General features: G+C 42.2%; 1 protein-coding gene across 4 annotated transcripts in view; it reads left to right on the top strand.

Annotated features, from left to right (window-relative positions):
* The window catches only part of daam2 (dishevelled associated activator of morphogenesis 2), a 109,560-nt gene that overhangs the window by 82,995 nt on the left and 10,010 nt on the right, over positions 1–16,555 (top strand). For all 4 annotated transcript variants that reach the window (XM_085768470.1, XM_085768468.1, XM_085768471.1 and 1 more), the window contains 8 exons: positions 668–774; positions 2,345–2,429; positions 2,708–2,814; positions 3,507–3,595; positions 5,983–6,151; positions 7,042–7,149; positions 7,338–7,398; positions 8,447–8,578. In XM_085768470.1, the coding sequence (XP_085624596.1) occupies positions 668–774; positions 2,345–2,429; positions 2,708–2,814; positions 3,507–3,595; positions 5,983–6,151; positions 7,042–7,149; positions 7,338–7,398; positions 8,447–8,578 (858 nt within the window). The remainder of the gene's footprint in view (positions 1–667; positions 775–2,344; positions 2,430–2,707; positions 2,815–3,506; positions 3,596–5,982; positions 6,152–7,041; positions 7,150–7,337; positions 7,399–8,446; positions 8,579–16,555) is intronic.

Here is a 16,555-nt window from a genome sequence, read left to right as displayed (position 1 = left end):
GACCACTTTTCTCAGACATGTACTCTTTTCCCCTTGTGGATTTTTAATTTACTACATTTGTGTGAAGCTTACAAAAATATCTGCCTGGCCTAAGCCCAGTTTTGAACAGTGTTTCCTGTTCCTCCGAGAGGTTTATGGGTCTGCCTGCATTGTGTTTGCCTGGGTGACTCACCCAGAAAAGAAATCTCCCACTCCCTAAGACCTGCTTTAGATTTTCGGCTCACACCGCCATAAATTCAAGACATTTTTTTTTTTCAATTTCCACGGCTTTTTTAAATGTGTTTTCATATAGACCCAGTCCAGGGTGTATAATTTTTAATGAGGCATGCATTATGGCTTCTGAGAATTGATGCATAACACTTGACAGATGCAGTCAGTGCGAAAGCAGGTCAGGGAACTTGACCTGAGGCCAACTAAAGTATTTGGCTGTGATGCAGCCTTTTTGTCTGTGCTTTATAGTGACAGTGATCAAACTGTGACGACTGGCCCTGACTCTGGATGCTTTATCTGCTCCAAATTAGCACATTGTCTGATACATAGACAGGGTCATGTTGTCTCTCAAAGAGAAATGTCAAACAGATGCAACCAGACGAGCTCTCTCTGATATCACCACATCAATGAAACTTTGTTGCAAAGTTAACACTTCTCTGTTTTTATGTTTCCGCAGAAAGAAACGGGCTCCATGGATGACATATACGTCAGCACGAGGAAGGTCAAAGAGCTGTCGGTCATCGACGGTAGACGTGCACAGAACTGCATCATCTTGCTTTCAAAGTAAGAGTCCCTGCCCGAATGATGAAGTTTGGTAGACTGTATTTGTTGCTCTCTGTTCAGTAGATTATGATTCTGAAGAGATGCCCCGTGCACAGGCTGATGTGGAGTAAGTGGTACTGCAGTGCTGGGGTTAGGAGGTTGAGTTGTAACTCATGTGTGGAGCAGCTCGAGGCAGGTGTTCCTCATGGCTGGTGGAGGAAATGTGGTTTTAATATACACACACGGACATCTGTCAGGGGAATAGAAGGAGGTTTTTTTCCCCCTAAAAGGAAGTGACTGCCATGATAGATAAGATAGATAATTTCCTTTATTGTCAGTTGGACTGAAATTGTTTTTGCATCCTTGGGTTGCTCATAAAACAACATAATAATGAACAAAACACATCAAAAATAAAAGGCCCATTCACAAGGACAAATACAACATATACCACCTCCTACTGACACACCACATTGTATGTATATAACAGATAAAAAAAACTATCAAGAGAACATGCATCTCTGGGAGTTGTGTTCAGATTTCAATAAGGCCATTGTCACATTAAGCCGTATAAAAACAGTTACGACACATAAAGTTGACCCCCTTCCCAAAGTCCCACTACATCTGGACTGGAATCAATTGTTACCATTTAAGACCCCCCCAACAACGGATCATTTGTATGTCTCCTAACAGCAATGATCCAAAGCCCTGCAGAGGATTTGAACCCCCCCCCCCAGATCAATAAACAGGCGTTGTGAGGCCTCTCTGTGTCTGACAGAGCTGAGCATGGTCACTGAACTCACTTTCGTGTCAATAGCAAATGACCCGAGGGTGATCCGAACTAGACCCAAATGGGGTCAGCAGTTGGTCGATACTGCTTTGGTGCACAGACTAACAATGGTGTTATTGATCACATCCCAGCACACTTAACTCTGATCAGATGCTTTGAAAAACTGTTGGCAGTGCTCATGGGGACGACACTGGATCAGACCAGTCTTCAGAGTAGAAGCATCTGTCAACAAACAGTTTTTGTATTGTCATGTGGTAATTAATTATATTTAACGATCCAATGTTGTATAAAGACAGGATTCTCTGTTTTTTTGTTTTATTATAAAGCAGCTATAGGTTCTGTATTTATACTGTGAAAGTATCAAAGCCTCAGTCACACACAGCCTGTATTCAGACACTAAGCCTTAAAAGCAGCCGGCAGACCTTCTGTAACTGTGTGATGTCATAAAAAGCAATCACTGCTCTCAGCCTCATCCCCGCCCCCACCTGGACCCACCATCTAATCTTGCAGGATTTGATTTTACCTGATTTCTGCTACGTTTTCATTCAATCACTCCAAAATAGGTCAGCCAATCAGGGAAGAGCCTCAGAGCCTCCTCTCTTCTAATTGGCTGACTGACCTGTTTCCACTAGAGCTCCATAGAGAATCCCTGAGAGAGGACATGTAAAACTTCACTGAGACGGTTTTTGGTTCTTAAAAGCGTAAACTAATAACTTCTTATGGGTCAACACTTCAAATACAGTGTATTGAAGTGTATTCATGAATATGTGACCTTTTGATAAATGATTTTTTTTTCCTTTGCAGGTTAAAAATGAGCAACGAGGAGATTAAGAGGGCGATCCTGGAGATGGATGAGAGAGAGGAGCTCGCCAAAGATATGCTGGAGCAGGTAAGATCCAGTTTTTGATTTATTAGCATTTATGAGCATCATCAGCTCTACTATGACTGGTTGGGTAGTGAGTATGGATTTGATTGATGGAGAAAAAATAAAGTTTTTATTTTTATATTGTTAAAGAAAAATGGCCTCATTATGACTTGATTAAATCAAATTGTCAAGGGCAAAAAACTGAAACAAGCTGAATTGTTCCCATGTGTAGTGTCAGAGTTTTAGAGACACTGGCACATGTATCAACATCTGGATTAACGCTGTCCTTGGGTCTTTTGCAGCTGCTGAAGTTCGTCCCAGAGAAAAGTGACATTGACCTGTTGGAGGAGCACAAACACGAGTTGGAGCGCATGGCCCGGGCTGATCGCTTCCTCTTTGAAATGAGCAGGTACACACGACTGCGTCCAAACAGATGTAACAAGTCTGCACTGTGTGTAGTGTCTGGCAGAATGTGCAGAGGTTCTGCTGAATCAAGACATGGACCAGTCAAACACGTGTAGATCCTAAAATACGGTGTCTGCTCAACAAGACTGAGGCAGCCAGGTGAGGCTGGAACCAAGACCAGGCATCAAAGCAGAGGCTGATTCATGGTTTAGTGAAGGAGTCATGGCCGTCCTTTGAGGACTCCAGTCACATTAGAGTGGAGACGTTTTAAATCAGAGCTTTTGTTCTGTTTGTACAAGATAATCAAAGCTTTTTATTTCCTCTCGAGTGAAATATTACCCATGTCCACTTTCTTTTACTGTGTCCACATCTCCTTTTATCTGAAGAATACATCTGGGATTAAGTTATTTCCTTTTTTTTTTGCTATTTAATATCCCCAGTCCCTCTATTGAAATTCCTACTCCCTCCCTTGGTAAACCTTTGGGCTGGTCTAACAAACCCATTTGTCAAGCTTGCAGCTTGATGGGAGCAGAGTAGATGATAAAAGGCCTGTGAAAACTGAGAGAGGGAGTTTTCTACAATTGGGTGACTTGTAGCTTTGAACTTGACACTCCCCTAGAGACAAATGTAACTCACCTCCCTTTATGTTTTTTCCCTTCTTCTCTCCTCCTCTTACCTCTTTCTTCTCTTTGCCAGAATTGACCACTACCAGCAGAGACTGCAGGCTCTGTTCTTCAAGAAGAAGTTTGCAGAGCGTCTGGGTGAAACCAAACCGAAAGTTGAAGGTTAGCACCAACTCCTTGGATGCCACTAAACACAGAAGAAGCAGATGTAAACTGTGTGTCATCACTTATTTAAACCTGCAGTGCAGAACGTTTGTCTCCCCCCTCTGGCATTGAGAATAATTACACAAACACTCTCCAAAGAGGAAAACCCATCTGTTTGTCCTTGCCAGTGAGCCTTTCTGTTTTTATCCTGCAATAATTCTGGCAGATATTGTCATGGCGATGACTCAGTTTAAACATTCATGTTTGGATATTCGTCGAAAAAAATTATGATATATTTTTCCTTAAAATCTGAAGAATTGTATTTCTGTAGCACCATAATTATTCATTTATGATACAGTGTGACACAGTTTACCTTTATTAAAAACTTTACAGCCCCTGTGATTTGGATCATGCACATGGCCGTATTATGATTTTGATATTATATTGATAAGTCCTGCAGCCCTTGTTTGCTGTGCACTGCACTGCAGCACTGGGAAGTTAATCATCTCCCAGGCTTGATTATCACTGAGGCATTCATTATATGTAAATGTATTATCGACAAATCAAATCAAAGGCCAAGACCAATAATTAATTGATTAAGATGACATATGTGCCAAAGCTTTGTATGACTTCTCTAGTATGTGCCATGAAACTCTATTGTTGTCCAAGACCTTGTGCATCTATCAGTGAGACACAGTGTTGATACTTCATTACCATGTAGTTTATTTTGACTGTGCATACTGTACAGTCGGCTGCTGCTGGGAATAGAAATCACTGTCCAGTGTGTTTTTAATTAGCCACATCAAACACACTATTTTCTCCTGTTCGTACGTTGTTTAGCCCAAAAACTGCAGAACCCAGCTGAGCCTTTCATAAAAAGAAATGATGTGTTTTAGTGGCTTTTTAAGGATGAGGTTGAAGAGGAGCTGCTGGGCTACTGGTTCATTCATGGATGGAAACACTGTAAAGCAGCGATTTGAAATGTTGACATCAGTTCAGGTCCTGGTCATTAACAGTATGCTTTTATTATGGTTTTAGAAGAAAAAACATCACACAAACCAAAAAAAGTTTCAAACATTCAAAGTGTCATCAGCTTTGACCAATGCTTTTCCCACCGCTGCGTGAAATCCCTTCTGTGTGTTAAGCATACACCTGTGTGTGTGTGTTTGTGTGCACGGTGGGAGCGGGTGGCCGGCTATATATTTTCAGTTTTTTTTTCCCTGAGCATCGGCTCCCAGGTTACCAGGCAGTGCTGTTTTGGAAAGCTGGCCCACGTTGAGAGGGGAGAGCCTCTCTCGTAAACACTGCAGCTCATTTCAAAGACTGGGGAAATGCCTTCCAGTGAGACGTGTGTGTGTGTGTGTGTGTGTGTGTGTGTGTACACTGGTGTGTCACGACTGAGCCGTCTTGGTGCTTGTTTGAGCCGCAGCTACTTGGAAGACGCTGCTCTGGTGGCCCTGTTGTGCTGTGCTGTGATGAGGGCTTCGACTATGTTTGTGCCAGCAGTGTTTTTCTTTGAGTGCTGACTAACATGTTTTTTGTCAGTCTATGCATTGTCCCTCTCAGACAAGTCAAATGCACTGTACGAGCTGCCAGGGATGGGAGGAACTTACCAGCAGCAGAGTAATACAGAGGATCTGAGTATTGATTTAAGCCTCCAGAATATTAAACGTCGAGTCCAAATGTTCCCAGACCACACTGTTCATCGATGCCCATAATAGAGTTCTCATCTCCTTTTATTATTCATGCTACTTTGTCATATACTCTGAATGAGGGCATGTTTCCCTGGACCACCCGGCATGTTCAAAAGAAGCGTTTGAGAAGACAGTGCAGTGTGCAGCCAAGCCTTCCTGCAGTCCAACAGAACACTGTCAGCACAGCCAGAAGAACGGTTCCCATGCTGCATCACAGCACAGAGAACTGTAACAATAACAATATGGACTTTGTTAATGATTTTCACATTCGCACTGAGGTTTTCTTCAGCGGAGAGGGGGAACCACCTGCGCTTTGCCAGACGAGTCTGTTCTCAGGGGGGAAAAGAGGTGGACAGCACGGGGTTGTGTTTGGAATATTCCCCTCCCCCCCTGCTGTTTTATGGATGGATGGAAGAGTTTGATGGGTTTCCCCACTGAGCTGCCCAGTTGTTGTGGGGAATATTGATCAATCATCGTGAAGGATGTTAAAACTGAGGGACGGGATGAGAACCTTTGGTCCACGGCACAGCTGAGGCCTTAGTTTTGCGTGTGTGTCCGTGGGGGATGGAAGGGAAAGGGAAAAAAGGCCAGTTTATTATGTAAGGTGGAAGTTTAAGCGATGCACTAAGCAAAGTGCATACACATGTGTCACCAACTATATGAACTTTCCAGCTGCTGCTTCACTCTCTCTCTCTCTCTGTTCTCCTCCAGCCATCCTGAATGCGTCCAAGGAGGTGGTCCGGAGCAAGAGGCTGACTCAGATGCTGGAGGTGGTGCTGGCCTTCGGCAACTTCATGAACAAAGGCCAGAGAGGCAATGCTTACGGCTTCAAGGTCTCCAGCCTCAACAAGATCGCTGACACCAAGTCCAGCATAGACAGGTGAGTCAGGGGGAGGGGCTGTCAGCTTCAAATGAACCCTTAGATCATCACTGATGATTCATATTAAACATCAGACCTCTGTCATTACTCAGTCAAATGTCAAATCAGTTACTCTGTCTAGTTTTTACAGTGTCTGTCCATTTATTTGAATTCATTATAGAGCCAAAAGTGAGATTCCTAAGTATATTCAATATTAATACTGTTAGAGCCTCTGTCCACAGAGAAATACACACAGTCTGTATTCAGAAACCAATCTGAAAACCAAAAATATACCTTCTTATAATTAAAGACTGGAAAAGTTTTAAAGAATTTCTTAGACCTTCACATCTCAGCTCACAGTTAGGACTCATGGCCGTCTCTCAGTATAAAGATAACCCAGTTAACTGCAGCTTGTACATTGAATGTTGCAGCATGATTTCCAATGGCTCAAAATGTGAACAATAAAATGAGCTTAGACACAGAACACTTCATCTATCATTATGCCCAAAATCTGTAGTATACTGTACATGTTTGAATTGTGGTTTCATTTAACAATCATCTACATTAAACATCTATTGTATATTGAAAGTGTGTTGAAAGTCTTGTGTGTTAAGCGTTTAAACAGTTATTCACCATGATAGTATTTGTAGAAAGTAGCACTAAGTGTTATAGTATACTAGTACTTGTTAATACTGTGTATGAGCTAAAACTGGAGTCCATTCATGAATGAAAATGAGAACCAGAGCATGACAAATCCAGGCCCAAATTCTGCACACAGCTTTCTAAATCATCATTCAGCACCATCCAGTTTGGCACAACTTCAACTTCTCCTCAAGAGCAGCTAGTAGATGACTTACAGTAAAAGAGAATTGTCTTTGCCTGTGTTCACATGTTTACCTGTGGTGTTACAGGAACATCACCATGTTGCACTACCTGATCATGATCTTTGAGAAGCACTACCCCGACACGCTGTACATCCAGGGAGACCTCAACAGCGTTCCAGAGGCTGCCAAAGTCAAGTGAGTGCACAACATCTCACAGTTCACTGACTCTCTAAGGGAGAAGAAACCAAATCTGTGTGTGTTTATTGCAGCAGAGTGGATCACACTAAGTCCTGTTTGTGATTTCAACTATTGCTCTGTTGAAAAAAAAAAGGATTCTCAAGATTAGCAGGCGATTTATATATGTTTTTTTTTCTCTCCCACAGTTTGGCTGAGTTGGAAAAGGAGGTGCACAATATCAAAAGTGGACTGAAGGCTCTGGAGGCGGTGAGTTGTTGTGTGCTTGTTGTTCATGTTCCCTCCCACTGGTTCTTCTCTGGTCTGTAATTATGTTTTGGAGCAGGGCAGAGACGGACCGGAGGGTGAGGTGTTTAAATGCTGGTAACGCTCCATGCACTGTAACACGGAACACCAAGTGTCACATCGGATGCCACACACAGAAACAACAGCTTAGAAATAAGCTAGTTCTAAACACAGGAACCAACTGGATGCTGTTCACAAAATATACTCCTATTGGGTCCTGCAATATCATTTCCAGTAATAGCACATGTATAGAGAGAGTACCCCACTACAAATCCCTTGGCATCTGGATGGACGGTTGTCTTCATTTTAAGTTTCATAGCACCACTCTCATTGCTACAATACTTGGCTTTCTATACAAAAATAAGCACTGTTTCCCTACTCACCACAGGAAAAGAATTGTGGAGGCACTATTTTTATCTTTTATTTAATCATTCATATAATTCCCATCACTGCACTCTTTATCAAAATGTCAGCTGGCCATCTCTGGCAGTAAGGAGACAACAGCATGGGTTTTTATTCATAGTCAAAGCCCTGTCACAGTTATTTCCTCCTTATTTATCATCTCTGTTAACTCTGAAATCACAAAACGACATTGGTACCCGCTCACAGAGCTGGTTGTTGCTTCATATTCCATTTATCATGTCAGAGCTGAGCTTGGTAAAATGTCCTTCTCTCACAATGCACCTTACACATGGAACACTCTGCAGAAAATCTTAAAGTTAGAAGGGTTTGAGACAAAATCCTTGTCTCAAACCTGGTTTCACTGGATTGTAATTGTTTTATTTTGTACCGATCATGATTGTTTGACTGTGTTAACCTTTCTTATTTGTTTTCCTAATATTCTTGTTGTATTTATTGTTCTGTCACCATTGTAAATTAGGACTTTTCCTCAATGATCTTTGAGAATAAATAAAGGTTATAATAATAATAATAATAATGATACTAATAATCTACATACAAAAAACAAAAGTGAATCTGAAAGTTGACTGTCTTTGTCCCCATCCCCCTCCAGGAGCTCCACTACCAGCAGAGCAGGACGAGGGAACGTGGGGATAAGTTTGTGGCGGTGATCGGTGACTTCATCACTGTGGCCGGCTTCAGCTTCTCCGAACTTGAGGACCAGCTCAGCGAAGCCAAGGACAAGGTAGTGACCTGCTGGAGCACTCAGGCTCTCAGTGAGCAGTGTTTGTGAACAGCAGAGAGGTTCATACTTTATGTGTGAGTGTGTACTGTTCGTCCAGTCCACCATGTGGGTGGCTTCACTCCATCCTCCCTCATGTCGGCCAGACAGAGACCAGGGAGGAAATAGGATGACGGATTACTGAAGGGAAAAGCTGTGAGAGCTCTGAGCGTCCCTCTTAGTCCAGCGTGATGACTTCAGCAACGCTGGGGGGGGGGATGGAAACCGAGCACTGAAAGATGACCCTCACCTCCACCACACACACACTTTTGTCTCTTTAAAAGTTAGTGTTTTAGATCCACGCTCTGCACGGCGGGGACAAAGGGCCTTTTGAACTCCTGCTGGCACATGCGCTGATGTATGGGAGGAAGTGTGTCAGGTGAAGACATCAGTGGGACCGCAGGAATCCCACAGTGAGACGGTTTTTAAAAGATTTATTTTGAGCGTGTTATTTAATTTTCAGGCCCTCAGAGCTCGGCTGTGCGCGCTGCATCCTGCAGACACTGACATACTGATGCCACATGTACTACAAACTGCTGGAATCCTCAAAGGTATCCAGAGATAGTGAGATAGAGAGAGGACGAGGGCCACTGGGTTCCATGTGGAGCCTCTTTACTTCATTATTTATTGACGGAGGAGGTTGGTAAAAGACTGAAGGGAGAACGGGCCAGTTGGGACGTCACAGGAAAAGAAGTGTTGGAGCAGGACGGCATCAAACAAAAGAACCTGTGTTCACCGGCCCAGACTCTGAACACACAACTTTTAACACAACTGTGTGTGTGTGTGTGTGTGTGTGGTTGGTAAATGGGGAGTCTGATGCATTAACTCAGACCTTGTCAAGGCTCTTTGCCGCTCTGTCAGGTTTCCAGTGGAATACAAATATAGAAGTGTGGGTGTGTGTTTCGCTCTTCAGTAGGATGACTGAACAGAGCAGGCGGTCCGCCGGGGCTCATAAAGATCCATGGCAACTAATGTGTGTGTGCGTGTCTCAGCAGACACTACTACATACATTACAAATGATTACAGTTGTCCATGGTTATGTGGGTTATTGGGACAGAGGTTTCCAGAGGCGAGAAGGGATTTCTCCTTTATCCCAGGAGATTGGTTGGGTTTATACTCAGGAAGTTACACATCCACACGCCCCTCACAGCAACAGCAACACAATACTAGAAAATTTCCTCTCGGGAAATTTTGAATGGGCCACGGGGCTACTGCCGATTTTGCCATCTCTGTCAACATGGGAATCAAACCCACGATCTTAAAGGGATAGTTCAACATTTTGGCAAATTGGCCCATTGCCATAATCGCTATAGTCATAGCAGTAGGTTCGTTACCTTTAATTGTAGGTGTAAGCTATTTTCAGTACGGCGGAGCGCAGCAGCTGGCTGCTCAGAGCTACGCTATGGAGGCTAAGGGAATTTCTTGGTTTCCCTCATTAAACTCATCAAATTCAACATCCCAAAACTCCACAGCGCTTTTGTAGACAAGTTGTGACCTGCACAACCACCACGCTATGAGATAATGACGGAACGATACAAAACGGAGCCGTTTTCGAGGTAAATACAGGGTAAATACGGAGACTGCTTGCTGAAAAACTGTCCCTGAACGCAACGCGCATCAGCGGTTTTGTATGTATTTACCTCGAAAACGGCTCCGTTTCGTATCGTTCCGTCATTATCTCATAGCGTGGTGGTTGTGCAGCTCACAACTTGTCTACAAAAGCGCTGTGGAGTTTTGGGATTTTGTATTTGATGAGTTTAATGAGGGAAACCAAGAAATTCCGTTAGCCTCCATAGCGTAGCTCTGAGCAGCCAGCTGCTGCGCTCCGCCGTACTGAAAATAGCTTACACCTACAATTAAAGGTAATGAACCTACTGCTATGACTATAGCAATTATGGCAATGGGCCAATTTGCCAAAATGTTGAACTATCCCTTTAAGGTCAAGACAGAGCTGATCAGACAGACACATGATCATTTTTCTATAAGCACTGATATGGAGGAGCTGTAATCACATTAGGTTAACTGTGTGTGTGTGTGTGTGTGTGTGTGTGTGTGTGTGCGTTTATCTTGTGTAATAGGGCAGGACTCAATTAAAACAATTAATCTAATTAATTAGAGGGTTTGTAATTAATTAATCGCAATTAATTGCATTTTAATCGCATATAAATATTTGACCTGAGAACAGTGAGAAGCATTTTTTTTTACATGGATTTTAGTATACCATTGAATGACTGAATAGCTTAAGCAACAAAACATTGTTTTTTTTTTCAAGGTGGTACTTAACCAAGACCAACATGCAAATTATCGATTAATTCATTAATCGATATTTGATACAGATTTAAATGGTCTTTCCTGCCAATACACTATGATGATTACTGTAGTATTTAACTAGGCTACATAAATCACAGTAGCATAAACTGATTTGTTGAACGGACCAGGTGATGGGCTGACTGGTCCTGTCTAACTTCTGTGTACTGGGTGCCATTGTGCAGGGTGTTAAGGCAGCCTTCCTCCACTGCAGTCCCTATGGTCCTGGACCCTCTGGCTGGTGGGGTGGGCTGCTTTCAGCTGGGGGGGACTCCCACGAGAGGCATTTGACGCATTTGACACCAACAAGGTTTAACTTTAAAACCAGATTAAATCATGGTTTAAGTTTAAATTCTGTTGCACGTTAACTGTGTTTTAATCACATGAAGGTGTGTGTGTGTTTGTGTGTGTGTGTGTGTGTGTGTGACTGTAATCACATGAAGCTGGCTCTAGAGTCTGTGTGTGTGTGTGTGTGTGTGTGACTGACTTGACACATAGTTAGTTAGTAGCTGCATCCTGTGTCAGTCTGATTTAGCTGTGTCTCTGTTTATAAACATTTAAACGAGTGCCAGGTGGATTGTTTATCAAGTTAACGAGCTCTGGCCTGAGGATCAAAGAGGTTATTACGGCGATAGGGGCCCACAGAGAGACAGACAGAAACGTGGAGAAAAAGAGCCATTTTCTGCCTCTGCACCGGTCTCACATTTAGGCTTAGCATGACAAAACGGTAACTCCTATCAGAACAAAACACAGATCAACGTTGCTCTAAGGACTTATTGAAAATTTTGGTACGATTTGGTGTTTCTACAGTAAATATTTTGGCGACGCTGGCAGTTTTAAAACATCAGGCCGTTCTGCTTCTCTCAGAAAATATTTGTATTGGAGTCAATGAGGAGCAGAGACAGACGTGGCCGCACTTAGAGGCTCAGAGTTTAAATTCTGTAAGTCTCTCTGATATTTTGAGCAGATGATGAGTGACAGGACAAGTTTGTCTTACAAATTCTGAAAAAATTATGTGTGTGGAGTGTAAATTGTGGCCGTTTGGAGTTTGGAAAGAGAAAAAATCTGGAGTTTTTCTGGCATCTCTCCCACTCTAACCGATGATGTCACGCACTCTGACACGAACATTCCGTGCAATACACAACCATTATAATCTCATAATTTCTCCAAAAATGATCATGGTCATTGATCAGGGATTGATCAAAAACTATATGACCTATCAAAACGTGGAGTAATACGACAATACACAAGACTTGTGTCTACTGTTTAAAGTTTAAATGGAGTCTCTAGGTGAAAGTATGCCTGAGCAGTAGACGTTTGTTAAACTCCAATGATTGGTCTTTTTCGCTCTTTTTTTCCCGCCCGTCCCATTAACTTCTATGCAAAATTTTGCGCAGTGGTCCCTGCAGCTATTTCATAGCTGTTGGGACCAGTGCCCGGTGCGATTGCCCGTGGCCCTAATAAGACATTGTGTCCGTCCAACAACAAAATAGCTGAGTATTGAAACAGAACTCAGAGCAGGGAGTGCTTCAAGATCCCATATGCGCTGCTGAAAGGGAAATATTAAGATAAAAGAGAGAATTATGAGCACCAGTGGTAAATGCAGCATGAGAAAAAAAATCTTGATCCAGTCACTAATTTGATAATAAAACACTTTTAGCAGATGGGCTGGGGGATTAAAAATAGCACCGATGTGTATCATCAATCTGCCTTTGCACTTTCATCATTCATACATGTTTCAGGCCATTTGCTTCGTATTATGTCGAGTCCACGTCGCTGCCAACTGTTTTTTAAAGCTCAAAGCACACTGAGCTGTTGTTTGTCTGAAACTGTTCCCACCTTACACAGTGTGTGTGTGTGTGTGTGTGTGTGTGTGTGTGTGTGTGTGTGTGTGTGTGTGTGTGTGTGTGTGTGTGTGTGTGTGTGTGTGTGTGTGTGTGTGTGTGTGTGTGTCACAGCGACCTGTAATATATGGCTGCACCATGTTTTTCATGTTTGCACTGTGACGTTTGTGCAGCTGAGGCCGATGGAGATTTACTTTGTTTGTTTTTTGTTATATCAAGTTTCTCTGAAGCTCAGCTAGAGAGACCATCGGGTTCTTCTCAGCTTCTCAGCCCTCTGATTCCAGACTTGTTTATAGTTTATGGATTCCACTGAGTTTTTCTTGTGGCCTTCCCCAGAGCTGTGCCTTAGCTCTGCAGGCAGCCCCCCTTAGTTTCTTCTCCTCAGGTGTGTGCCTTTGCAAACCACACCCAGTCAGCTGACTTTACCACAGGTCAAACAACATACACCAGCTTTTAAGGAAAAAACAATCAAATTAGTAATACATCATTTAGATGGGTCCCAGAATGCATGAGTTCCTCCCTGACACACTCCCCACCCCAGGACACCTCCGTCATTCCCTTGTCTGTCCTGTGTCCTGGACAGAAAAGTCTGCAAATAGACACATTGGGTTAATTAGGTTTCTCTTAAGTTTATTTGCAAGATTTCACATGAGGAAAAGGTCAAAATCCTCGATGTGTTGAACTGAAGCTACTTGTAAAAATCAGTGCTTTTAAAGGTCCAGTGTGTAAAATTGGGAGAAAACCGTGACATCCAGCCTTCAGATTCTAGTTTGCAGCGCTCACACACTCGCTCCCACTCACCCCTCCCGTCGGCAAAGTGACGGTGGCCTCCGAGGACAAAAAAACTTGTTTACCAGGACTGGGACGACTGGGAGTATTTCAGGAGCATGGAGCGATGAGGTGAAGATCTAAACCATTTTACCATATGTCGGCTTCTTTCTTTGGTTTATTTATGAACGCGGAACTCTTGAAACGTGCTCTCTGGACGGCTGGATTTTTTACCTTCGGGCTGCCGTACAAACATGGCGGCACAAGATGGCGACACTCTCTTAAAGCAAGACCCTTGTTATATGTAGATATAAAAGAATAATTATAAGGCTACGAAAACCAAACAAATTTTATTTTGTAGTGATTTTACATTTATACAAATATATTCATGGGGAATATATTAAGATTTTGCCAATAAACCTTGACAATTATTCCACACTGGACCGTCAAATAACCATTAAATGTTTCACTTCAATGTTCGTGATAAACAAATCTGAGATATTTTGTTCTCAGTATGGGAAAATTCAAAACCCCATCACGAACACAAAAAGATAATTAGCCTTTCACAGGGGGCAGCGGTGTTTGTGTTTGTCAGTGTGAGATGAGCTAAATGTGTGTGACTTCATATTCTCCATTTGTGTGTGTGTGTGTGTGTGTGTGTGTGTGTGTGTGTGTTTAACTCGTTTAGCACAAACCTGGGGGGGACGAGAGGAAACATTTGACCAGACACATAATTACAGGAGAAAGAGGGATGATGGTGGGAGTTGCCATGGTGACCAGACCATAATAACAGGATGGTTTTGAATCCTCAGAATGTGTGCCAGCTCCTTTATATCACAACTCTGGAACCACAAACAGTGCACTATCCTCATATAAAGCAGAATGATATGTTTTCTACCACTTAATTCCCACATAAGAGAAGAACAGAGCTGAGAACAGAGACTGTACATTTTACAGATAATACGTATACTTTCACCAAACTCCCACCATGAAATAATGTTGAAGTTGAGGCTTTGATTGTGTTTCACTATTTAACACTCTGATATTGCTATGTTTACTACATTTGATTTGTCAATGTTGGAAAAAAGGAGCCAGAGTAAAGTCAAGACTGAACAGCTGCATGTAAAAATACTAAGTGAAGCTGCGTTATGTCACGACTGAATGCAGTTGACACATTTATGCCACGTGTATTGAATGACAGTCGCCTTAGGCTTTAAAGGTCCACAGATTTTCACTTTCCCTGTGTTGATCCAAAAGAAGATATAGTTTTGGTTTTGTGAACCAAAAACCATCTCGATGTCATTTTACATCTCCACTCTGAGGCTTTACACTAAAGCTCTGGTTACAACATCTCTGTGAGCCAATGAGAAGAGAGAAGGCTCAGATCCTCTCCTCTGATTGACCAAAATAGAGCAGATATCAGGTAAACACTCAGAAGAAACCAAATCCTACAGTATGCAGTTGGATGGTGGGTCCAGGTGGGCGGGGCTTGGGGCATGCCTGATGGTGACGATGGCTTTGTTGTGACATCACAAAGTTACCTGTTTTAGACCTGTTTTAAGACTTTTGAAAGCTTTAATACTTTGTGAACTGAGGCTTTGAGTCTTTCACAGTATTGATATAGAACTTAGACAGCATACAGAGACATGGATATCCTTCTCTCAGTGGTATGAGATCTCTTAAAGGCAGTAAGGTCTTAAACTTGGATCTGTATGTGGCAGCAGTACTGTATTTAAAGTGTTGCACTGTGTTTAAGGGTTTAAGCTGGGCCTATCTGTGTGTCCTGCTCTACAATGCAGCACAAAGCTGTGTGTGGGGGAATGTAGAGGAGGTTTGGCTGCAGCCCTCATCCTGGCTCAGAACACTGAACAGCTTGGACAGAACAGGGAGGACATACGCTGGTCGAATCATGTGGTCATTCTCCCACTGAGTGTGTATGTGTGTGTGTCTCTACAGTTTTTGAGAACATCAAGCATGCATACAGTATGAGTCTGAGCAGAGGCATGCATATGCAGGCTCATGTGTGGGATTCTCTGAGACATCTGTGTTAGACTAAGACTCTATTAGCGCCTTTAGCACTTCCAGTTCTCTCGTCTAAAAGTCAATGCATTATTTGAATGGGATTTTGGTAAAATAGATTTGTGGTTAAAGGGACAACTAGGAGTTTTGGAAAGTGAAGTGTTTTCACACTACATTTCCCATGAGCCTCCGCATGCACGGTGAAATTCTTGGACCGGCGCAAGATGGACAAAAGCGAAAACATTTGTCAAGAATGTTTTCATTCATCAAGAATGAAAGTCGGAGGTTGGAAGACGATCAGATACCATCGTAGTTCTGACCATAAACGGCGATTCGGTGGCGTTATTCCCATGACCCGCCGGGCAGCGTCTGTGAAACCGAAACTAGGAAATGCTGGGCGAGTCGACCATTAAATAATAATATCAAAATAACGATAAGACAAAACGATATATTTAGCGAAAATGGACCCATTAACAAGTGTGGGTAACGTAGATTGATCCACATTAATATGAGACTCTTTGGTAACGCTTTATATTAAGGTCCTTGTAATAAGCATTAGTTAATAGGTAATAAGGCTCTTATAAGTGATTACAAGATGCTTATTAACATTATTATGCATTTATAAGACTATATATGTATTAATAGACTCATAATAATATAGTTAATAGCAGACTATAATTGATTTATAATAACTTATAATAAACTTAGTTAACTGTTTGTTGATGCTTATGAACATTAATAAGATCCTTATGAGTATCTTATAATTGTTCATAATAACATTACAAACCGTTTATTGACTCAACTAGCCCAATCATTATGTCTTTGTTATGCCTTTATTAATCCTAAGGTATGTGTAATAAGCGTTAGTTAATAGGTAATAAGGCTCTTATAAGTGCTTACAAGTATTAATAGTCTCATTATAATATAGTTAATAGCAGACTATAAGAGATTTATAATAACTTATAAGAAACTTGTTAACTGTTTGTTGATGCTTAAGAACATT

The sequence above is a fragment of the Trachurus japonicus genome, chromosome 22, assembly GCF_045865225.1.
Source record: "Trachurus japonicus isolate A0001 chromosome 22, Traja_1.0".
Lineage (NCBI taxonomy): Eukaryota > Metazoa > Chordata > Actinopteri > Carangiformes > Carangidae > Trachurus > Trachurus japonicus.
This window is presented reverse-complemented; position numbering and strand designations above follow the sequence as displayed.